This window comes from Protopterus annectens, chromosome 17.part0 (assembly GCF_019279795.1).
Source record: "Protopterus annectens isolate FY-2018-M chromosome 17.part0, PAN1.0, whole genome shotgun sequence".
NCBI lineage: Eukaryota > Metazoa > Chordata > Ceratodontiformes > Protopteridae > Protopterus > Protopterus annectens.
Window position 1 is genome coordinate 419,002,675 of NC_056751.1, and position 25,946 is coordinate 419,028,620.

The window sequence follows — 25,946 nt, forward strand, 5'->3', positions numbered from 1 at the left end:
AAAAAAAAACAATAGGGAATTAAGGAAACATGTATATGACCATCAGTTTGCAGTTAAAACAAAAATATGAACAATGCTTTTGGTAAACATTCAGTTGAATGTAAAAATTTTGAAAAAAAATCTGTTCTCTGTAATAGATCATGTTCTTAATGATTTTAATGGTGACAGGGGAAGTTGGAAGTTAAGGAGTTAAATAGCAAATTTTGTTTTATGCTTATCATACACCAGAGTTAAACAGTAATGTAAGTTAAAAGGTGGTTCTCAACAAAACGCAGAGTGTCAATAAATGTAAATAGATTGATTTACATGTTTTCTTACAGCTAAGGTGTACTATGTAAATTTGTTTTATTTTGAATATTTTTTTAATTATTTTTTTATTTTAGATGGTATTTCAGATGTAATTAACTTTTATTGATTCATTTAGTGGTCTTGTGACCTAGGGGTGTGTATTTTAAATACAGTATTTAAACAATCAGTTTAATAAAATCCAGTTGTTCTGAGGAAGACCCCAGAAGTCAAAAGCTCTTAACCATTAAAAATCTTTGTATTCAGCATCCTTTTTTCCAGTGGTGTGTTTACAGTTTAAGTTTTTAGTATTGCCATTCCAGTCAAAAGATTTTAATCATTTTTTTCTTCCTGATACAAAATTGCTCTTAACAAAAGTTAGATTAAACAAATAACTGGTGCAAGGGCAATCATCTGAAATTAAACATAAAATAATGTAGCACTGCTAAGTTTGTTAAAACATTCTGTATCCTATCACATAGATGACATACCATTCAAATGCACACTGTCATCAGAGATCCAGGCATTTTGTTGATGGCTCCTATCTTTTTACCGTAATATTTCAATAGTTGTTTGAAAGTACTTTTTATCTGGTTCAACTAATTTCCAGTGACACTTTCTGTAGATCTAAAGAGATTGTACTCCCCCGTCCTCATCTCTCATCAAACCTGTTATTGATTACAATGTCTCCTTCAACATCTACATGTCTAACTACATCACTCAGTTTGAGAGACCTTAGATGTTCCTAAAAAAATCACTTACCTCAGGACCCATAGCTATCCTGACAAAGTGTCAGTCTTCTTCCCCTGTTCTGCCACTTATACAGTCTTCCATGATGACTTGTGTTTCGCCTTTCATGCTATGAATGCCCTACCATCCTTGATCTCCTACTCCAAAAAACAAACAGATGATTCCTCATATACTCAAATAAAAAACATAAATCTCAATCAGCAAATTAATTGGACACAATGGCACAATGGATTAATTTCTCCACATAGCCTTCATCTCTAGATCAAGTTCCATTGCTTGTCACAATAGTAGCTTGGCACTTTTAAAGTAAATTTGAAAGCCAAATGGGTAGCCAAAAATACTCCCTTGATCTATACTGTGTTGTCCAAGTGGAAGCAGCAGAAAGCCCTTGAATATGGGTTATTAATTAGGCTCAAGCTGTCTGTGGACTAACTGCCTATTATTTACCCATGAATCTAAGAGCCTATTAGTAGATCATGGGGGTTCAGTGACACAGAAGTTAGCATTGCTGCCTCACATTGCTTGGTCCTCCAGTTCAGTTCTCAACTGGGGTGCTTTCTGTGTGGGTTCTGTGTGTCCTTGCTGTGTCTGTGTAAGTTCTCTCTCTCTCTGGGTATTCTGGTTTCTTCCCTCATCTCAAAGACATGACAAAAGTGAAATGGCAATGGGTGTATATTTTGAAAAAAGTGAGGAAAAGAAAGAAAGATGTATGGCTGGGGCTTCACTAAGGTTTACTCATTACTCAAGTCTTGCAAGGGGTCTTATCTGAGTGATCAGTGTTTAATGTAATGTCCGTTCCCTACTCCAGATAACAGTGCCATCAGCTAGTAGACTGTCCTGGTACATTAAAATATTTAAGTTTTACTGTATATTTTCTTGGGACCTGCACCCTCAGATATGGTGTTGCTGCCTCCACAGAGGATCAGATTGGGGAATGTGTCAATGTGGTTGATATGTTAGGCTTGATAAGCTGAGCATTCGTCATATAAAGTATACCCCTTGCTTAGCAGTGGCTAAGGCAAAAAAATAATGGGCCACAACCAAAAGGGGCTAGTCTGAAGGGATGAGGAAGTAAAGTTATGTTATATAATATGTTACTGATGCCTCAACTCCAGTGCTGTGTGTAGCTTTGGAGACCAGGAAGAGAGGAAGAGTCAGATTAGGCTGGCAGTGGCTGCGCAGAGGAAGGAACCAAATGCATTGAGCAGTTGCATGATCTGATTATGAGGAAAGATTGTGTTGGCTAAACATGCTGTTACTGGAAGACCAAACTGACAGAGAATATATGTTATGGGCACATACAATTATGAGGAAAAAGATTAATGCCTTTGAGTTTAAAAGAAAAGATGACAACAGAAGGGGGTCAAACTTAGAAATCAGCAGTAGAATTTTTAAAGGAGTAAGGTTTGCTTTATAGAAAGAATGATTTATCTTTGATTTTTTTTAATATTTTACTATAGAACAATGGCATGTTATTTGATTCAGTTGAATTTAATAGGTAGCAGCAGCTGGGCAAAGGGAAGGTCAGCTATAGCTACCTAGCTGCATATTTGAACATTTAGCAGACTTTGTCTTATTTAGTGACAGCTAAGTGTACGTGATAACCCTCCTCTAGAAGTAAGCATTTATTGTTCCCATTCACAAGGGAGGCACCAATATTAGTGCTAGAAACTTTAAGCCTATTAATTCTGCTTAATCCTTTGGACAAAGTTCTTGAGAGAACAACTCATAATCAGCTTACAAATGTCCTCAGGGATGATTAGGAAGATTACATTTAAGAACCTCAATATATATGGGTCTATATGTCTGGTCCACACTATGAGTGTTGGATATAGTGTGTGTTTTTCTAACAACCTATTTGGTATTATAGGTGATTGTATGTGAGAGCCTTACCTCAAGTGACATTGTGTAACTACATCTCTCACATATCGTATCAGTTTGTTTAAGAATTAGGTGGTTGTCAGTAAACATGAGACAATTGCTACATTGTCTCAGTATTCCCAAATCCAACAAAATGATTACAGAGATAATAGGAAAGTGAATATCCATGGTTACAGATCCTTATTATGTGTTCTACAAGGGGATGGTACAAGATGTGTTTACAGCTGGCTTGCTTGGTTAAGAATCAAGACTAAAACTAAACTCTTGGGTGGTGCTTCTAAATGTGCAAGCTAGTTGCCCTTTGTTTAACTAACTGCTGAGGAAATTTCAGGGATGTTTTATAGGAAAATTTCAATTCTAAGTGCCTGTATCAGTACAAGGCACTGCTAACTACTGCTTCATGATACCAAGCTTCAAGTAAACACAATGCCTGTATACAGGCTCAGGAAACCTGTAAATAAGCAAAAAAGCCCTTTGGCCAGTCACAATAGGAACAGTCTAAGGTTACCTCAGTGATTTTCACTATAGAATGAGACCAGGCTAATCTCCACTGCCACTAGAGTGCAGACCCACCCTTTTAATTTGAAATCATTGAAAGAGCCCAGAAGTGCAGTAAACAATCAACTTAAACAGTAATCCAATCTGAAAGTACATGAAATAATCAACACTCATAGTGACTCAAGCAGCAAACAATTAAAATAGGCAAAAATGCAGAATTCAACAGTTTAAATTCACTGGCAAAAACAACAGTACTCTGAAATTATTTAAAGTGTACTTTGCTCCTTCTATCACTACAAGTAAAACAGCAGCACTAGTCCCAAACTGCTTCATGAGAATCAGTATTAACCAAGATGTTTATGGGTTAATTCGGCTTGCTATTGTCTTCTCTTAATTGGATGCAACTCCAAATGGCAGAAAGGCCCTGAAGATGTTCTCAGGGAAACTGCACCCAGACCACTCAGTGAAGTTCCATTGACACTGCCCTATGACAGGCCAGGAGGAACCAATGTCCTTCTGCTCTTTCTCTTACCAGGAGCATAGTAGTGGCATTAATCCTGACCTTGCTTCTAAGAAGCAATTTCCAGGCTTTATAGTAATTGATAATCTCCAGGAATGCTAGGAAATAATGTCCCTCTGCTCATTCTCTCACAGGAGCAAAACAGCAGCAATAATCCCAAGCTGATTCCTGAGAAGCAGTTCCTAGGCTCATCATTGATTGGAAGCCTAGTTACAGATTTTACAGCTTTTAATAGTAATTTGGAAAAATGATTGATACTCTGAAATTTGCAGTGTGAGCTAAGTGAATGGGATGGGTATGAAACAAAAGATGACTCAAGTTTTAGAGGTCTAATGGGATGGCCTTCCCACTTTGTGTCCAGTACAATGAACAAATTAGATGAGACTGGGAGGAGTGTTCAAAGCCAAATTTATATTAGGGGTGGGCAGTTGAAAAGCCACCAAGCTTAAAATCACAGTAAGGATTGGAGAGGGGGGACAGATGTAGTCAGACAAAAAAGAGTCATACAGCACTTCAGATAAATAATAATTTAGCTAAATACTTGGAGCTAAATAAGAAATCCTATTTCTTAGCTCCAGTCAGTAATCAAATCACAGTAAGGATTGGAGAGGGGGGACAGATGTAGTCAGGCAAAAAAGAGTCATACAGCACTTCAGATAAACAATAATTTAGCTAAATACTTGGAGCTAAATAAGAAATCCTATTTCTTAGCTCCAGTCAGCAATCAACTAGATCAGATTCCTTTTCATTTTGTGAATATAAAATGAATTATTTTCTAACTAGCCAAGAACTTTTAAAACTACAAAAAAAAATCTGAGGTAAATCAAAATAAAAAATAAAACAACCTGTAATATAAGAGAAAATAAAAAGTAATAATGGAGGTATTCAAAACTTTAAATGAATAACTTCAAAATCACAAGCAGTCAGACAACTGCGATCCCATAGCATTTCAGCTAAATATGACATTTTATTCATTTCTATTAATGTTTTAACACTAGAATAGCAAATACAGAAATAAACAATTTATAATATGTCCAAACATGTCAGAGATAAAGCTTTAAAGGCCACAATTTAAATAATATTGATAACATAGTGACGTTCTGTAATAGGTAGATATAACACATTAAGTTCATTGTTTTAGTAGAGTCAAAACTTTAATCCATGGATTAACAAATGGAGATGTTAAAGGTTTTCTCATTTTTATAATAATTTCTTTATTGATGACTACCTTAAGAAGAAGAATGAAATCTGGAAAGAGAAGAGTTCTGCTCTTCAGCCAATTAATAGAAATGATCTTCTACACTGCTGCTGTTACTGCCCAAAAATATAATTATCTTCTTTTTTTAATGTAAGTTCAATGGGAAAGTATGCAGCATTGAAACAATTTGTTCAAATTAAATTTCTGATTACAAATTTTTACAAATAAGTCTATTTATGTCCAGTAGTTTTCCAAATAAGAGCAATAAAAATGACGTGTTGCCAGTTAGCTTTTAAGTCTTGATTACACCTCCAATGTTTGTTAATCAGGAGTATAAAGGGATCTATGGAGACATTTCCATATGAAGATTTATCAGAACTGAACTAGTGAAGTACCTTTAACTGATTGAAGAATAACTGTTTTTTTTATTTTCTGTACTATCCTTTAAATTATTCTGTAAAATAGAGTTCCGACATTTTCTATTAAGAATAATCTTAGACTCTAAAAATATTTTGTATAAATCAGAGATAATTGAGGAGGGACTATATTATATATAATGATATAAAAATATTCAATTAGTTTAGCTAGTTTAGTCTTTTGGTGTAACATACGGTCATATAAATTGACTCAGGTAACATTTCGAACCAATCCATAGAGTCTAGACTCTCTTTTGTTAAATTTATAAAATTGTTGTTAAAACAATTAAACCAACTCCCACATTTTTCCTTTTCCAATGAATATTTTGTAGTAAGCATGTTCTAATAAATTATTAGTAGGAAAAACAGTTATAAAGTAAATCAGAGTTTAATATTAATTTGGCTGAATATACAATTTTGAATGCATTTAATACTGTATTTGCATATTTAGATTGTTGTAGAGCAGAAATATTATACTGAAAATGGTTACAAAGAATTAACCATAAATAATTATTTGTTAACTCATAAGTCTTGAGATCAGGTGATTTAATACTTCCTTTCTTGAATGGTCTAATGTGACAATGATAAGATGTTCACAGTTTATTAATGAATGAATGATTTTAAATAAAGATTATGCAGAAAAAGCAAATATGTTTGTATAATGTATAGAGCTTCTGGTAAAAATGACCATTTAATTAACTGTAGTCTTCAAATGAAAATAGTACTTTATTCCAAGAGTCCATAAGTTTGGCAATAATGTCTAGAATTTTCTTATTGTTATAATTTTTATTTCATCTGTAGTTTTTTGATAATAATACCCAAATAAAGTAGATCTTGAGATTCTTGGGCACAATTTAAGTGATATAAAGTAGATGAATCAGATTGTTGATTTAATAAAGAAGAATTTGGATTTATGTTTGTTAAAAGATAGGGTTGAAATTTTGGTAAAATCTTTATGAGTAAGAGAGATTTATCTTAAAGAAATGTGTAAATCAGGGGACTATATTACGTAATCAAAAACCCATATCATCGAACACCACAACACAGACACACATAGCCTGAACCGCAAATACGCCGAACCCCCTAAACCATGAATTTTCAAATCTCAAACCATCATAATCGGCCAACACCACCGAGCGCTACATACTACATACCCAAACATAATAAATAAAACACATACATACACTAATCAAACCCTATTTCTAACCCTACACTAAACCTTACATACATTATCTATGCACTTACCTTAACCCGCACCTAACCTAACCCTAAGGTCCGTAACTATCGCACACTTACCCTACAGACATATACCCAAACAAAACAAATAATCCACATTCATACAGTAAACAAAATCCTACTTCTAATCCTACACTAAACCCTACATGCATTACCTATCTATGCACTTACCTTAACCCGCACCTTAACCCTAAGGTCTGTAACTATCACACACTTACCTTACGGAGCTATACCACAGATGTGCCAACCATGACACTTTGACATTTTGTGTTTCGCGGTTTTGAATGTTCGCCATTACTGAAGTTTGCGCTATACGTGTCAGTCTTGTGGTGTTTGCTGAAACGGGGTTTCGATCTCGTAACATAGACCCGTAAATCAGTTAGTGTTAACATAATATCATCTGCAAAAAGCACCAGTTTAGATTTGTTATCTTTACCAATTTTAATTCCTTGTATTGATTGATTGGATCTTATTTGAACTGCAAAATTTCAATTCCTAAAGAAAATACGATGGGAGAATTTGGACAACTTTTAGTGTCTTTATTAATTAAAATAGGATCAGGTTAAATAATACCAGCTTTACATGAACTTTGTTGTCATTGTAAATATATTTTATTAAATTTAACAAAATGAGACAGAAAATCAAAAGTACAGAGTACTTCAAAAAAGACCACTCTAGAAACTCGAAGGCCTTTTCAGTGTCTCAGCTAATAACATTGTTTCTCTATTAATATGATTTGCATGACAATTGAAGTTTTTAATCTAGCTGTAAAAATAGATGTAAACAATTTGTAATTAAGAGTCAAACATACTGTTGGCCTGTAGGCTGAACAAAAAAGAGGGCCTAATATTTCCAAGATGGAGGGATAGTAAAGTGAGTTTGTATTTCTAATAGAACACAGTAGAGTTGGAATATTTAACTTACTTATGGAGTTTCTAATGAGTTTAGGTTTGTTAATATTATTAGTACTATTTACAGAAGTATATCATTCTTTAAATTGTGATAAAGATATCTTGAATGACAGTAACAATCTTACTATTTTTAATTGCCTTTATTTCTTTAATATGATTAAGTCTAGATGTACTTTTAGGTCTTTTAATTAGATTATGCATGTTTTTAGGAGACACAGATTAAGAGGCTAGTTTAAATTTCTCAATAGAAAGGGAAGTTTTATTTAGTAAAATATCATATTTCCTTTAAGGAATTAATTTATTTTGTCTCCTTTTTATATGTACTATTTGCTTAATAAGAGTTAATTTTGAATATTTAGATTACCCCATTCCTTTATCTTATTTTTGCATCAAATACAAATTTCCCATAACTATGAGATTAAAAACATTCCATTCTATATAACCTTATTAATATTATCAGAATTATTGGATTTCATAAAATAATTGTTTTGTTATTAAACTACTCTTTAAAGTCCTTTAGGTTAATAATCTAAGAATTAATTTTGTTAATTATAGAGAGAGACTGAAAATTAACAATAATTTTAAAATTATTTAAATTAGGAGTGAAGTCATATGATATAAATAACTTGTCTGTTCTAGTTTGGATACCATAAATAGAGGAAATATGTGAGAACTGAAGAGAAGCTATATCTTTGGATAAGTAAGTGTCTTTTAGGTTAAACATTTCAACCAGTTTTTAAGCCTTTGAAATAGATGTGAGCCTGGTTGGTTTCAATGACTTAACTTTAATTGCATTTTAAATGCTAAAGAAAATATCATCTAATATTAATATACATTTTAAGTTATTTAAATTTATATCTAATAACTTCTTAGCAAGTTTAACCCTCAAATAAGGAAACCAATAACTTTGGTAAGGTCCATTTTCTGTTATTTTAAAGAATTTTAATAAGAGAACGAAGTCTGTCTCTATCTTCAAATTTGACTAAGAGATTTGACACTATTATATTTTGTGTCAAATGATCACTGCTGCCTTTCTTTTAGTAGAAAAGGTAGAGTGGACAAGAATTTTATATTTAGAAGGATTCCATAAATTGTTATCCTTATGACTAAAATAGAATTCTTGAATAAACAAAATATTTGGTTTAAAGGAATCACAAAATTTAAGAAAAGGCTCTCTGTTGAATGTGCTAGTTAGCCCAGTAATATTTAATGACATAACTGTAAAATCCATAAGTAAGAAGTATTAGGTACATTTTTAATGAAGGATTAGTTAATTCTTGAAAATATATCAAAATATGGGTTTCCATTAATAATGATATAATATTTGACTACACAGATAAAGCATATTTATTGAAAATTATGACAAATGACATTGACATGTAAAAAAATAAATAAAGTAACTTAAAAGTTTTTGTTGATAGTAATGCATAAGCATTTATAAAATCGCTACATAGAAATTAAACAATCCCTAGCTTGAAATGTGTTAAAAATCATTCAAACTACCACCCAAACAAGAAAACTATCTAAATTGGCTAAACTAAGTGATAAATCTACATCTAAAGAGCTCTGCAGTAAAGTAAGCTTACCATAAAAAATATTGTGGTAAGATAAATGTTATTTTTGTACTATATAAATATTATTTCAGTATGTATTTTTTTATTTCACTTTATGTTTTGGGAATAATATCTTTGTTTTTTAGAGCTAACAATGAAAAATGTATAAGAAAATGTAAAATATGAAGTTTAAAATTTGTAGTTAAAATACAAAATGTTTATATATTTATTTATTGATATTTGATTAGCTGGAAAGTCTGACTGGCTAGGTGCCCATTTTCAGCACAGGCCCAGGAAGATAAACTCCAAAGTATTATAAAAACATTTTAAGAACAATAATTTTACAATCTTCAAAAATAATACAAAAACATCTACAGTTTAAGTGTAATTTAATAAGACATAATTGGACAACATTGGTTAAAATAGATATATCTGATATGACAATGATTTAAAATTCAGAGAAATTTTAGCTAGTGAAGATAAATTATAGATAAGTATAATAAAAACAAGAATTTCACCATGAAGCAGGAGAAAAAAAAACAGGGTTATGGCATATTTAGAGAGAGACAGTCAGGGGAAAGAGATTGATTGATGTTAGGAAGTGAGTGAAAAAGGAGAGGAAGGTGGTATAAGGTATGAAGAGATACTTGTTCACATTTCATCCTGGGGCTGAGAAAGAACAGAGCCAGATTTGGCTAGGGAATATTTTAGAATTGTTTTAAAGGACTGATGGGGGAGTACTGACCCAATGGATATAGGTAATGTGTTCCTATAATTATAAAAAAGGAAAAAGTGATAAACAATAAGCACAAGGAGTAGGTTACATAGTTGAAAAGTAATAATTAATATTCTAATCTAAGATTTACTATTTGTGATCTACTCATTAATAAATCAATATTTTTTTAATGGTGAAGTAATAATTTCTAACACAAACTCATTCTAAAACATATGTCAAATACATTGGTTCATAGTAAGTTCAAGGGTAGCCGCTCTTGTAGTACAATTTAAACCTAGGCAGTTTCCCCTTTTGTGCTTGAATTAACCTATCATATTTGGTTAGAGATTGGCCTTACCCATTCTGTGGTCTATAATGATATATTACTCCTAATGAGAATAACTGGAATCATACCATTGATAATTTTGAGGGGGCCCATGCATGGAATAAAGCATTTAGGAGCTGTCTCTGTCCATTAATATTACAGGGGGCAATTGTGGGGGTAAGTATTCTGTTTCTCATCCATAGATCCAAGCTGTGCCTGAATATGGACAGGTATGAACATTGTTTTATGTAGATGGGGAGCTGGTTCCAGAGAAGTGGCATCCTCTGCAAGATATGCCTATCTGTTGATGTTGCATAAAAGGTTTAGATTCCTAGATCAAGTGTTTCTGATGCCATTTGCCTTGCTGATGTGCAGTAAAGTCATCAGTATTCAGTTGGAGAATGCCTTATATGCCAGCCACAGGTCACCTTTTAGCAGTGTGTAGTATACTGAGTATATTGACAAGGCCTTGAGTTGGTCCATGTAGGACATGTTGTTTAGTCCTTGTATCCTTTCAGAAAGGTATCTCTATGGATGTTCCAGCTGTTGCATGTATTTGGATTGATACATGCCAAAAGGGACATTATATTCAATGTTTGCCCTAATGTTGTGTCTTGTTGTTGTTGTGTCTTTCGGCTTTTCCCAGTTAAGGGTCACAACAGCGGAACTCTGGTCCGCTAATGATTGGTAGTTGATTTTTACATGCTGAGTTACCAGCCCTGACGCACAACCTTCAACGAAGGTATGCCCATTCACGCATGTCTCCACACAGAAGACGCTCTAGCTGAGAATCGAACCAGACAGTGTCTTACTGTGAGGTGACAATGCTACCGCAGGGACAATGACATCTCTAGAGCTACAAACAATCCCTTTGCTTATAACTGTACAATATAGAAGGACTTTCTTACAACACTGGACACATGTTGGTCAAAAGTTAGGTCACTGTCCACCTATGTTCCCAATCCTGAAGAACTGGTTTAACGCTTAGGGGTGTATTGTCAATGTCATAGTTCTCTGAGATAGATGACTTCCCAAAGGATACAATAATGCATTTTTAGCATTTAGATTCAGTCCATGGTTTTAATTTTGGCATCAGTTGTTTATTTGGGGCAAAACTTCCTGCAGGATAGCTAAGTCATTTGGGGATTCAATGACTGATTGCAGTCATCTACAAACTTAGTCTGCCAGAACCCTTTGGTATTGGCTCCAGAAAACTAGATGCCAAACAGGAGAAGTCCCAGCACAGAACTCCCAGGGCTCTACTTGTGACTGGTCTCTTTGTGGAGGCAACTTCTCCTATTTTGATTTTCTGCATCCTGTCAGCCAGTTGGCAATCCAGCAGGTTATTGTTGGGCACAACAAATCATAGATATATTTACAAAGTCTTATGCAAAGCAGCTGGGCTCCACAAAGAGGGTGATAAATTGTCCTAATGACATTCAGGAAATCTCAGATACTGAAGTCAAATTAGATTATATTGGAAAAAAAAAGTTATGCAAACTGGATCCAAGCAAAGTACAGGGATGACACAGAATTAGTAATAATGACGTGAGAGCACTTCAGCATGAACTTGCAGTATCATTATATCTGTTATTTACTAGGTCATGTAAATATGAGGAGATCTCACAAGACTGGAGATGTGCACTTGTAAAACCTGTCTTTAAGGGAAGGGAAGTAGTGCAAACCTAGAGCCATACAGACCCACAAGATTACTTTCATTTTGTGGAAAAATAAAGGAGAAGGTAATAATGGATAAATTATTATCAGAGTTGGAAAGATTGTGACTTGAAACCATATACCAGCATGCATATGTTAAAAATAGATCCATTACCACCTGTAACATGATGTTCTGTAGCAATATAATAGCAGTTATAAATAAAATTTTCTGCTGTGATGTAATTTATATAGATTTAACTTCAGCATTTGATAGGGTAATATACAAAACAGTGATCAATAAATTAGAACAACTAGGGATTGATGTAGTTTTGATAAATGGATAGCTATATGTCTTGCAAATAGGACATTGCAAGTATCTTACAGCAACAGGACAGGTGAAATTGGAGGTTGCATTCAGGGTATCCCACAGGGGTCTATCCTAGGCCCATACTTGTTTAGATTGCATCTTTCAAATATATCTTTTTCATCTGAGGCATTATACAGTCTATATGCAGATGACCAGAAAATGGATAAATTGATTACATTGTTACAGATAGGGCATGCCTGCAAAAGAACTTGACTAAATTAAACATTTCGGCACAGGAGAATAATATGTTAATAAATACATCAAAAAACTATGCATATGAGATTTTGGAGACATAACTTTAAAGATGAATATATAATACAGCACACAGTGATTGAAACTGTAGATTCATTTAAGGACCAGGTACATGGGTAGATCTAGCTTTGAGCTTTTTCTAATCATATCAGCCAATTGTTTAATGATAACAATAGAATTATAGGTTGGTTGTGCAAAAAGATTTATAAAGTCTGGGAAATCAGAAGTGAAGTAATTGTTTGCTAGATACATTACACCCAAACTTGGGTATGGAAATATGAAAACCTTATAAGAAAGCAAGCATAAGTAATGTGGAAAGAATACAACAGAAATATATGAAGGTCATCCATGGATGTAAAATTTTAATTTATTATGAAAGACTTCAGTATTTTAACTTGCACAGTGCCTCATATAAATTTTAAGAGGAGAACGTATTCAGGTATATAGGGCATGTAGAGGCAACTACCCTTGAGAATGTTTGAGGTTTTCAAAAAGTAGTAGAAAATCAATAGACAACCCATTATGTAGACGATTCTGAAGGAATGAGAAGTGTACTAATTAGTTTTCTGAGAGAGTAGCTGACACATAGAACAGACAACCAAATTATATTAAATCAAGTACTAGCTTAGATAATTTTAAGAACAGCCTGGACATTTATTAAGGGAATAACTATTTTGGTATATTGGCAGGCTAGAACAGCATTATTGCCTGTACTTGAAATATTTGTATGTATGTATGTATTATAGAAGTTAGATTTAACAGACTTGGTTCACAAGAAATAAATCAGAGTGAAAGTGAAAAGCTGATAGAATAATGTAAAAGTGTAATGGTAAATGTGAAATGAAGACATTAAGAGAATAGTAAGGCAATTTAAGGATGATGTACATACATACACACACAGAGCTAGTGCAGGAATACAGAGAGATAAAGGCAAGCAATAGCGGGAATATTTTGGAATAAGATAAAATAATTAAATAGAAAAAATATAAAGCAAAACTAATACTTCCCCACCCCTCCTTCATTCATCATCTACATTTACTGGGTTATATTTTTAGAGAAATTAGATTATTTACATACATATAGAAATATGTGATAAAGCTGACCTATGTCTTTGGTGATTTAGATGATAAGCAAGTTCAAATAACTGAATTAATACAAAAAATATGTAAAATATTTTTATATGTGATTGTTGAAAGGAATTTGGTAAGAATGAACATTACCTGTTTTTTTCCCCTTGGTTTCCAGATGAATAGAGATGTGATGTTTTCTGTTTTTTACTAGTGACTTCTGACCATTGCTGTTTTTCTTAAGATCTCTTGAGAGATATAGTAGCCCAGTCCACATCTTTAACAGAGGGAATGATATTATTATTTTAACAAAATGAGTCGCTTCTTCTACATTATTGAAAATACTAGGTCCAGTTTGAAGAGAAAGCTTTATTCTTACTGGAATGAGAAGTGATTATTCTGATTAAATTATTTAATTAATGGCCAGCATTACTTTCTTTTGCCAAGAGTCTCAGTGGGCCACTCATTGTTAAATCTCGTCAAGTTTTGGCCAAGATTTAGAGGAGCTTTGAATCAGGCAATTTTAAAAATAAGTTCTTTATCAAGAAATGACATGAAGTTTACTATTATTGATCTTGGAGGTTGCTGGTTAGATATTGAGGGAGGTTGGCTTGAAGATGATTTCTCTCCATGTCATATGAGAAGCCTTGAAGGTTGAGAAAACTGGGTAACTATGCAGTAAAATTGAGACATTGGCAACCTTCAAACACTGGACCCCATGCAGTTTGGGTTTGTGAAGGGCCGATCTTGTCTCCTGAACCTGATTGACTTGTTCGACTCAGTCTCCAAAGCCGTGGACAAGGGTAAAGTGGTCCACACAGCCTATTTGGACCTCACCAAGGCCTTCAACACCATCCCCCACTCTGGAATCATAGATAAACTTACTAAACTGGGCCCAGAGCTGTTGGACATGCTACACTTAAAGAAATCCCAATCTTTCAGAGACACACGCTCCAGGGATCTAAACCTTGTCATCACAATGAACAAAACATGCTGGAGGGATAGGTTCCTGACCCAGAGACTCCCCAGACTCTGGAATAGACTGCCCATACATGTCAAGCAGAGCGCCTCTTTGGCCCTCTTCAAAATGAACCTTGATGATTGGATGGGAGATAGGAAATTCACTCAGGGGATCACGTCAGTCGCCCTGCTAGATAGGGTTCGAGGGACGTAAATACTGTGGGAAGAAATAGCCAGGGAATTGTTATGGCTAGACTTGTATAGGCCCTAGGGCCGATAGCCTAGTACCAACCTATGAACCTATGATATGATGTTTTCAAACTCAGTTTTTTTGTGGAAGACCAAAAATTCTGATATTAGATCTTCTCTATTGATTTTGAAAATATTCTGCCTTGTTCAGAAGACAGTTATTCCATTTAAGGATTAATTCTGACTGTATTTCACTTTTTTGTAGTCTGCCATCAATGTCAGTTAGAGAAGTTTCCATATCCCTAATGTTAGGATTTTGTTTTTGAAGGATGTCTTTGAGTAAATTGGTTTGTTTTAAATTATTTTCCTGAAGATTATCCAGTTTTTATTGAAATTAATCAATTTTAATAGAGAGATTTTGGAGGAAAGACATCACCTGTTGAATATCTTTTTTGATAGATGAATTAAGAGTGTGAAGATTTTGAAGAACTCATCTTCTGAAAAGTTGAGGTAAGCTGAATAAGTTTCTTAACAGGAATTTTCAAGATTTTCACCAAAATCATCAAAAACTTAGCAAAACATTTTTGAAACCATATACCATCTACCCTGGTGTGGGTAGATTAGGAAATAAGTATGCTAAATAAAGTAGCTGAAATCCTGTTCTTAGAATAAGTACTGCAGAATTATTTACTAGAGGTGCTTTCAGTTAGTCATCATGACTTGGAATCTCAAAATAAGAAATTCTATTTCTCAGCTCCTCCCACTTGCTTTCTTTCTTTCTCTCTCTCTCACACACATTCAGTCACTGTTCCAATCTTTTATACACTTAAGCACACTTGTGATTTTATGGAGGTGGCTGGATTTTCAGATTGAATTAAAGCACTAGCAGCACTTCGAAAAGAACAACTTTTCTTTCTTAGCTTTAATTACATTTGCTTTCTCTATACTTCAAGGTTACAGAGAAACTACCCCATATTATTAGAATCTATTGTGGGCTACTGACATAGCACTTACAGTGCCCAGTATCCCATACACCAACCCACTGCCGTATGGTATGCTGCTGTGACAAACATAAAGAATAAAAGTTCTAAAAAACAGCTCCTACACACCCTGATGTGGGTTTTGCTCCCAGATCTGTCATTTCTAAATATACTACATTCAAGGTCATACCCACATTCAGAGAAAAGGCAAATACATTTTTCCCTTTTCTGTCAGGTGGTCCAACCTCAGAGGTAGTATAGTTAGTGAACAAATGTATGGGGTAGAGACCCTGTATCAGGAGGGGGTGCATGAGAGCACACCTCCCCAGCAAAAATGTTGTAATATTGGTCTGTTGCACTGCTTGCTTTTGTTCATCAGTCTTCTGCTAGTTGTGGTAGTGGGACAGTGTTGGCAGTGCTGGGCATTGGAAAGCTCAGTGTCAAGAAATCAAAGTAGATATTGTGCATATATTCCATTCCTCATTTTCAAGACACTCTGGGCCTTTCTAAATAATCTGTCCCATATTTAGCATTTCATTCATCCTCCTATTTTAAATATATTTATATGAAGATGATTGCAAATATACTTGAGGCATTTTTAAACATGTCTTTTTCTGTGGCTGCCTACAACAGTACAATATACCAGTTCTACTTACGCAGTTCACCTGTGTACACTACCTGTTTTATTATGTATCATAACATGTGCATTTTCTTTTCCTTGATGTGTTGTTAAATACACAATATATGCTAGTGTTTTTTTTCTTTCCAGGCTTCTCCAGCTAGTTCAGATGGAGAGTCCTAGTTAACAAAATCAGTAGTTAAATAATTGTGGGTATTTGTTTCATTGTTGTACCTGCAATTTCAAGCTTCTGAAATTTTGTTTGTAGGGTGAAGTAATTTTTGCTAAGAATAAGTGATGAGTTTATCTTTTTACATGCTCTACGTTTTCAGGCTTTTTATACAATTCACTGCCTAAGCGGCAGGGCAAAGCTTATTGGCTATGCTACCACAAAAGTTAAGTGCCGAAAGAAAAGCTTACTATTAGTGTTTCAGCAAAACATACTCCACCAAACTAGCCAGCCCAATGGTGCAAAAACAGAGTGTCTGTCTGCATCACTGGCACCGCAAGATTTGGAACGGACTTGGGCTGCTATAAGTCTGGCTGAAAGGAAAGGACAAATCATCTGATACCCAGCTCTACTACCCAAGGGGAATGGTGTCAGGAAAACCCAATTTCTGTGTGATCTTCAGCATAGATGCGAAGTCTGTCGGGTCATCTCAAGTTAATGCAGGGGCTGATGATCACATCCTGATGCCACTGTGCTAACTGCTGATACAGCTAGGGCAAATGGCCAGCCGCTGTAAGAGTGATGCCTCCCAATCTCCATGTTCACTGCCCACTATCTGATCCCCCACTCCCTGGGCCTGCTAGACAGCTATCATTGAGATCAACTCCCGGAAGAGTCTCAAAGACCACCTGGTGAAGGGTGCCATCCAGGGTACCTGGTAGGAGCAATTGGGAGATCCAGGGATAAGCAAGTAGGGAATCCAGGAAGTAACAGCCTGATGCTGCATAGAAGTTGGGGAGGGGGGCTAAATAAAAAAAAATCTATCTAATACAGTAATCAAAAATACAAAAAAGACTTGGAAATACAGTAGACAGGAATACAACCATAATCATCCAGCATAAAAATAGCAGATGCTCTGTTATCTCTTTATTGTTTCTTTGAGTACCCACTATCATATACATGTAAAAGAGTAAAACAACTTTTGTACATAAGCAAAGATAAAAACATAATAATTCATACTCACTGCTGAGTACATTATCATCTTCAGAGCAGGCACCTTCTGCAAAGCCTGGGAGAAGTTCTTCAGAATAGCGTCCACTATGATTCCTAAACCATAATGACCAAAACAAACACTTGTGAGAAAAGCACTGACATACTTAACACTGAGCCATTCTTATACTGTGTAACGTGAAGCAAATTGCTGCAGTGGTTTTCCATCCTATCCTTTTACAGTAGATGTATCTGGACTAAACTAGTTACAGGAAAGGCGGGAAACAAGCTCAAATGATGGCTTTTAAACCAGAAAGTTGAGAGATGGAAAAACTGCCCAAACTGTCAATAAACTACAATTTCTGATCCAGCAAGCACTCCTCTTGTGGTAGATAGGTTAATTGGTGCTTACCACTCCCGCTGATAAGCTAAAAGGCTTCCCTCCAACACAGAAAGGCTTGGGGGGGCTCAGAAGCTTACAAACAGTCCTGGATACAGCAAACCTGTATCTGGACTAGACTAGTTACAGCAAAGGGGGGAAACAAGTGCAAACATGGGCTTTTAAACCAGAAAGTTGAGAGATATAGAAAAACTGCCCAAACGGCCAATAAACTACAATTTCTGTGCCAGAAACCACTCCTCTTGTGGTAGATAGGCTACCTAGCGCTTACCACTCCCACTTTTATTGGGTCATACATTTTGTTTCTTTGCTTACTGGAAAAAAATGTTCACAACTACAAATTTAAAACATACTGTAACAGGTGGTGCTGTATCATATAAGGAATATAAATTAATACAACAAGAAAGGTGAATCAAAGAACACATGCATCTATGCATGTTCCTAAAAATGTGGGCAATGGGCCTATGGTTTAAAAACAGCCTAAAGTAAACTTTATATGCCTCTGGCCAGATGCATTTTCTTTGAATTTGGGTTTCAATGCCATTTCAATGAATACGAGTTTCAAGGGCAGAGAAGTTTACTATTAATGCTAAATCTGTTTTCACTGTTAGACTGTAGTTTTTTTAGCAAATGTCTGTCAGTGTTTGTGCTAAAATTTGAAATAAAGGTTTAAAATTAAATCCAAATATGTGTAATCATTGTAGAAGTAAAGAAGAAAATAGTGTGTACACTGAGAGGTTTGATCAGTGTTTATGGTAACAGGGGAGAAACAGCCAAGTAATAGAATACTGGAATGGTTGTAGAGCCAGGGTACTGTGTGTGTGTGTGTGTGGGGGGGGGGGGGGGGGGGCAATCCATTACCCTTCCTAGGGCCCCATTTGACCATGATCTGGTTCTGAAGTAAATGCTTTGTTTCTTCCTCTTGCATGCCATTTGTGTGTCCATGCATGAAAAACAGTACAGGATTGGAGGAAACTCAGAAGGAACTACAGACAAAACCAGAGAGAACCATGGTTATTTTTAAAATTCACAGCAGCCTTCTAACTGTACAGTAGTACCATGTAATAGAGAGTTCAATAGTGGAAACTTTTTTTTTTTTTGTTTAACTGAACTCGGCAAATTGGATTAATCACAGCAAGTGAATCAACCAGGACATTGTGGACTACCGGACTGAAGGTAAACTTTTTTTAATGTGAATATAACCAAATTTTCTTTCTTATTTTTTGAAGAGGGGGAGGGGGGTGGTGGCTAGGCTGGTGTGTGCATGTGTTTGCATTTGTTTAAATATTTTAAAGTTTGGCATGTGTGTGTGTGTGTGTGTGTGTGTGTGTGTGTGTGTGTGTGTGTGTGTGTGTGTGTGTGTGTGTGTATACATTTGTTTAAATATTTTGAAATTGGATATTTGTTTTTTTTTTTTTTTTTATTGTACTCTTCTGCCCTCTTTTTGTTTTGGTGGGGTGGGGAAGCCAGCTGGCTGTGGATTAAAGTAACTTGCCCTTTCACTTGCTCATCTTAAATTCTGCCATTAAGGCTGGCAAGTGAATATTTGTGTTAATAAATTGGAAAATTGTTATCCTTTTTTGGGGGAAGAGTTGGCCATCTGTTCTGTGGATGAATGCAACTTGTCCTTTTCAATTGGTTGGTTCAAATTCCACTCTTAAGATGCATTTGTGTGAATAAATCTGAATGCTTTTGCTTTTTGGAGGGTGGCAGTAACTTTGTCCTTTTCATATTATTTGAAAGGCTGGCTAGTATGCATTTGTGTGAAAATTAAATGTTTTGGGTGGTGGTGGCTAGCTCTGCTATGGTAATGTTCCTCTTCATTTACACAGCTTAGCCTAATATTAAGGTCTCACCAGTGGGCATTTGTGTGAAAAAAGTTGAAATATTTGTGCTTTTTTAATTCTTGGGAGGGGTTGGCTGGCTGTGTTATTGATGAAATAACTGGTGCACAGTTTAAAGTCGGGCATTAATGGCTAATATGCATGTGTGTGGATTAAATTTGAATACTGTATAAAACACATTTGATACTGTCCCCAATTTTAAAGAATGTTCTTGGATTTATCTAATATGTTTGGTCTGCAGGTTACTTTCATATTGTTTGCTTAGCTTATAGTCTACCTCTGCATGACTAATGGGCATTTGCGTGGAATATGCTGCATGGAATATGCTCTTTACTCTTTCTCTGTGAGTGCTGTATTTGTAAAACCAAGTTGAAACTATTCCTGATTTCGCAGAATGTTTACTTCATCTTTATCTGTTCCTAATAGAATTTGGGGTTAACTGTCCACATGGGTTACTGAATTCCGAACTACTGTGTCGGCTCTTCAGAATGTGTTGTCAATGTCATACTCAACTTTCCAAAGGGGACAATAATCTGTTTTTGACATTTAGCTTTAGTCCATGATTCTGGCACTAGATATTTGTTTGGGATAAGCCTTCCTGTAGGATGGCTGAGGCTTTTGGGGATTTGATCACTGCTTCTAGATTACTCCTTGCTGGCAATTTTGTTTCATTTCATGATTATTACTAAAAACAAATGTCATAGAGGAGGAGGTGTTAGAAAAAAAAATTCTGCCCTGGGTGTCAAATATGCTACGTATGCCACTTTATATGAGATTATATTAGCAAACATCAACAACTAAAGGTAGAGAACATTAAAATATGGAGAAAAAAACATGTACAATACACCAAATGTAGTAAACAATAAATGGAAAGAAAAATGAAACCTTCTGTATATAAACAAAGCAACACTGTAAATGGCAGTAAATAGCAACTACTTGAAAAATAAGTAAGGTCTGATGAAGCAGAAATACTGTGAAAGCGCTTATCATTTTTTTAAAGTAGTCCTTTTTACTGCCATTTACAGTGTTGCTTTGTTTATATATAGACTTTTTGCCTTAGTGATTTACACAGTTTTCGGTTGCTTAATAGTGTGACTTTTTTCTCTGCAAAAAAATGAAAACTTGTTAAATGCCACACACCATCATAAAACAAAACAGTTTCTAGAGGGCTCAAATGAAGCAAACCCCCCACAACCTTCGGAATTAAATATACCATCTCCATAATTGCTCAAACTTGAAGAAGGGAGAACAACTTCTTGAACAAATGAATCACTGCTGGAGGCCACTAAGTAACCACACTCGCAGTAATTTATTTGTCTATTTCAAGTGAACTACTGATCTCAAAACAGACATTCTGTGTAATCCAAACAGCACGCATAATATTCCACTCACACAGCAGTCGACCAAATGTATTGCATGTTTGGTATTTCCAGCACAAGTGCATACATATCACTTAAATGAATCCTCGACATTTAGTACAGCACGTACGCGAGCTGGCACACACACACACACACACACGCACACACACACACACACACACACACACACACACACACACACACACACACAGACGTTTGGATGGGCAATTAATCTAAGATGCTAGAAGATTTTATGTTATAGAAAGCTATGAAATAAATTGCTGTATGATTTTATGTTATGGAAAGCTATGAAATAAACTTCTGACAAATGAATTACATATTTGCTTAACAACGATTTCTGCTTAGCTGAACAGGTAAAAGAATTGTGTTATCAGTGAAAAAGGAATCTCTTTTTAAAAAAGTCTTATTAGATTTGCTTAGCATGACCTTCCTGTCGTGAATCTGTGCCACCTTGAGTCCATTTCTCCTACAAGCCTCTGGATGTATTGAAACTATTTCCATTAACAGTGATTCATAGCCTCATAGTTAGATACTAGGCAGTCTTTTGATAGACCATTAAAAGTGCAGTGCAGAACACCCAACATCAGGAGTTACCTTCTGCCACAAGGAGGGTCACATAAGATGGGTCCATTGATAGTTTGTGAGTGGCCATCCAATTATCTGGGTAAGTTTTGAATGCAGCTAGGTTACTACTGTGCTTAACATGCAAGGGTACTTTATTCTGTATGTGGGGCTACACTGGGATTAGTACCTGTCGTGTCAGTTTGTCCTATTAATTTGTAGCTAAACAATGTGGCCCTTTGTCTGTATATGTAAAGAACAATTATGTTCTCTGAGGGTATAGGAGTTCTAGAAAAGGAGGAGGGGATCCTTCACAGCCTGAAAGATAAAGCATAGATCATTATGGAGGAGTCTACAGGAAACAGAATACAGAGAGAAGGTGGCAGTGGCCACTCTGGATTACTGAGGGACTTGAAGCTGGTGACTATTTTTGTTAGAAATCTCTGAGGTCTCTCCAGCTCAGTGACATGCTTAGATTAGTACCTCTAAACACGGTGCCTAGATTTGTACTTAACTTTTTAACTTAAAGATGCATTTATAACACTTTTTGAGTTCATAATCTGCTATACTTAATTTTTGCATTCATAATCAGCTTTGAGTTTTCTGCCTGGCCTGCTACTTTAATTGCTTTGCTAGAATGTTTGACTGCCCTCTTAAACTGTGGAGTATGTGACCACTTGCAAGAACTTAACACTTTCTTACTTTTGTGTAGAGTTTATTTATATATGTGTTCTACCATAATGTTTTTTTTTTAATTCTCTGACTATTTGTTATGGATTGGTACTGCTTTTTCTGTTCCCTTGTTTAGGTGCGAGTAGGACTCAGTAGGCTTTGGCTGTATTTATATGGTCAGTTTGAATAAAAATGCAATGAGAATTATTTAAGTCACTAAGTAGCTGCAGGAGGTCTGCTTTTGAGAAGTCTCTGAATAAATATGAATTTGATTGGGAGTTGTATCCAGTCATATATGCCAACATCACCAGTTTGTGGTCTGATTTGATTAATGAAGATGGTACCTGTGGAGTTGCATAAAATGAGACAATATTGGTAAGGACAAGCTCCAGCATATTATGCCCCAGTATGAAAATTAGCCATCTGTTTTTATACGTAGTTCATATTACATAATCAAGGAAGCAATTGGCATTGTTTGCATGTGCAGTGTGAGACAGTTTATTGCAATGTAATTGAAATCACCTAGAATAACTATATTAGGGTTTGCAGGGATATCAATTATGGCCTTAAAGTAGCTATAGTAATCTGTTAAGGACATGGAGAGTGATTTACAGCTGGCTATGAAGTGGTAATTGATTTTGTTATGGGAACCTGGTTTTCCAAAATTTAAAAACTGATGATATGCAAAATCTGCCTTGACATGCAGAGGGGTCTTTGAAAAAAACTGAACTTCCCCATAGTTTGCCTGTAGGTCAGAAGGCATGACAGGTGCTAAAGCCTGGAAGAGAGGGGGGTGTTTTTATTGCACTGAAGCCTTGTCACCATTATGTATATGTGCTCGAGTTGCAAGAGACCTTCAAGCTTGGGTATTTTTTTGTGAAGACTCCTTATACTGTATAGAGCCAACTTAATGTGTTCTGAGTTAGAATATGCAGGTAGGAATGTCAAGTAGGTGGAGTCTGTCTTAAAGAGGCAATATGCTTGCAGCATATGTTTTAGCCAGAATGCAAAAGCCCTGGTAAGAGAGGTACAGGCCATCTTTTGCGAAGCAGCAGCATTTCTCAGGAATCTTATCCCAAGTAGACATGTACTGGATCCTCCTAGAATGATAGCTATGACTAAGGTAATTATTGAATCTAGCTATCTTGTCCTTAAATTTTGGCATTATTCTAGACTATGACAAAGACACCTCTCAAAACCCAGTGTCTTTCCTGCCTCTGTCACATACAGCCAGGTCAGTCCTATGCTTCTGCATTTCCTCTTGAATGGAGCACCTAATATTATCCCTCCCCACACACAGTGTGAGCCAGCACCAGGTTGTAGTTGTATTTATTAGGCTGGAGGGATCTAAGATCTCTTGCTCTGAACAGACAGCTGTCACCCCTGATCTTGCTCAGCATTATGACGATTGTATTCATGGCTGGCCTTAGGCATAGGCCAACTAGGTGGCCGCCTAGGGTGCTGCTCTAGTAGGGGCACTTTTCCAGTATTTATTTGGTGTAAGTAGACTAGGATGGGGGCACCAGATGGTGTGGTGGGGGGCACCGTGGAGCCCTTTTGCCTAGGGCACCAGTTGACCTAAGGCCGGTCCTGATTGTATTAGTGTGTCTCACAACAGAATCGCCAATTACCAAAACATTCCTTAGGGTGGATGTATTTGTTGTAGGACTTAAAGGATTGTGGCATGCACCATTGTGACTCACTGAAGTAAATATAATGGCAGTTGGTGAATGTGATAATGATGCAGAAGTATGGCCTGGTGACTTAGATTTCTTATTTCTAATTCTGTGAGGCTTGGTGACTGACTTCTTTATGACCTCGGCCTAAGTAAGGAGAGTAATGGTGCTTTGTGCAGTGGTGGTGTGCGTACGCTGCTTGCCAGCTGCTCAATGTTGTGAGACAGAGGCCTCCAGATTCCTTAAGTACTTGCATCTCTTACAAAATGTCATGTTGTGAGAGCAATAATGTGTTTTTGGTAAGCATAAGGCCTGCGCACTGCCTATAAACACCAGTGCAATCAGACTGGCCAAAGAAGGGGTTATAGCTGACTGCAATTCCATATTAGCCAAATTACAAAAATGCTTTTTGACATATGAATGTTATACAGTGCAAAATCAGATGGGCCAGGAGTTCAGATCCACCAATACTAGTCACCGTTATTTATCTTCAAGTAGCACAGCAGCACAGAACTCGACCAAAAACTGAGCTAAGCGGCAGAGGGGGGATCACTAATGAGTAATGAAGCTAAACCTGTCTGCTAGTAGTGAAACTTGCTAGAGTACTGCTCTGAGCAAGAAAATCCAGCAGAAAGAGTGTAGCAACAGTAAATAGTAATGCAAATAGTAAAGTATTGCCACATCAATAATTACTATAAGTACAATATGATATATACAGTAATTAGATCAGTAAATAGTGCAGTATTACTACAGCAATAATTACTATATGTACAATATGATATATACTGTAAATAGTACAGTATTACTACAATAACTATAAGTATATATATATATATATATATATATATATATATATATATATATACAGTAAATAGTTCTGTAAATAGTTTATTACTACAGCAATAATTAATATAAGTAGCATATGATATATATATATATATATATATATATATAGAGAGAGAGAGAGAGAGAGAGACAATAAATAATACTGTAAAGTAATTACTATAAGTAATATATATATATATATATATATATATATATATATATATATATATATATGTGTGTGTGTATATATGTATGTATATATGTGTGTGTATATATATATATATATATATATATATATATATATATATATGAAATGGGTCTACTTCATTTAAACGAAAGTATGTTTAAACGGGTCTGACTTACCCAAGCTGATTCCACCAAAACGACATTACAAAGAATATATGGACTGCCGAATTCCTTTCCCCGTGAAAGGAACCACATCACCACCATGGTGAACTGTGCCTTCTCTTATATTTAGTGCAATCTCTGAGTTGGTATATTTAAGTAAGGGGAGTGGGGGTTCCGCCCCCCACTTTGGTGGGTTTACTTTTGCTCTATTTCGGTTCATTACCATGGTGGTCAAGTGGTTCTTTTCACAGGGAAAGGACATTACAATAAATGCATGGACTGCCAAATTCAATTCGGTGGAATCAGCTCAGGTAAGTCAGATTCTTTTAAACATAGTAGATCCATATATATTGTTTTGTGTGTGTGTGTGTTTATGTACGTGTATATATAGTAAATAATACTCTAAAAAGTGTTTTATAGTGCAGTATTACTAAAGTAATTTATTACAGGTACAATATGATAAATACAGTAAATAGTGCAGAATTACTTCTGCAATAAGTACTATAAGTGCAATATGATATACAGTAAATAGTACTGTAAATATTCACTAAGTACAGTAGGATATATACTGTAAATAGTGCAGTATTGCTACAATAACTAATATAATACAATATATACAGTAATACTGTAACTAGTCAAGTGTTCCTGCAGCAATAATTACTAGAAATATGATATAAACAGTAAATAGTTATATAAATAGTGTA

The 25,946-nt window shown here is 35.4% G+C and overlaps 1 protein-coding gene across 2 annotated transcripts in view; it reads right to left on the reverse strand.

The window, feature by feature from the left end:
- Positions 1-25,946, reverse strand: part of ACP4 (acid phosphatase 4) — a 451,526-nt gene that overhangs the window by 51,317 nt on the left and 374,263 nt on the right. For both annotated transcript variants that reach the window (XM_044058993.1, XM_044058992.1), the window contains one exon: positions 17,572-17,654. In XM_044058993.1, coding sequence (XP_043914928.1) covers positions 17,572-17,654 — 83 coding nt within the window. The remainder of the gene's footprint in view (positions 1-17,571; positions 17,655-25,946) is intronic.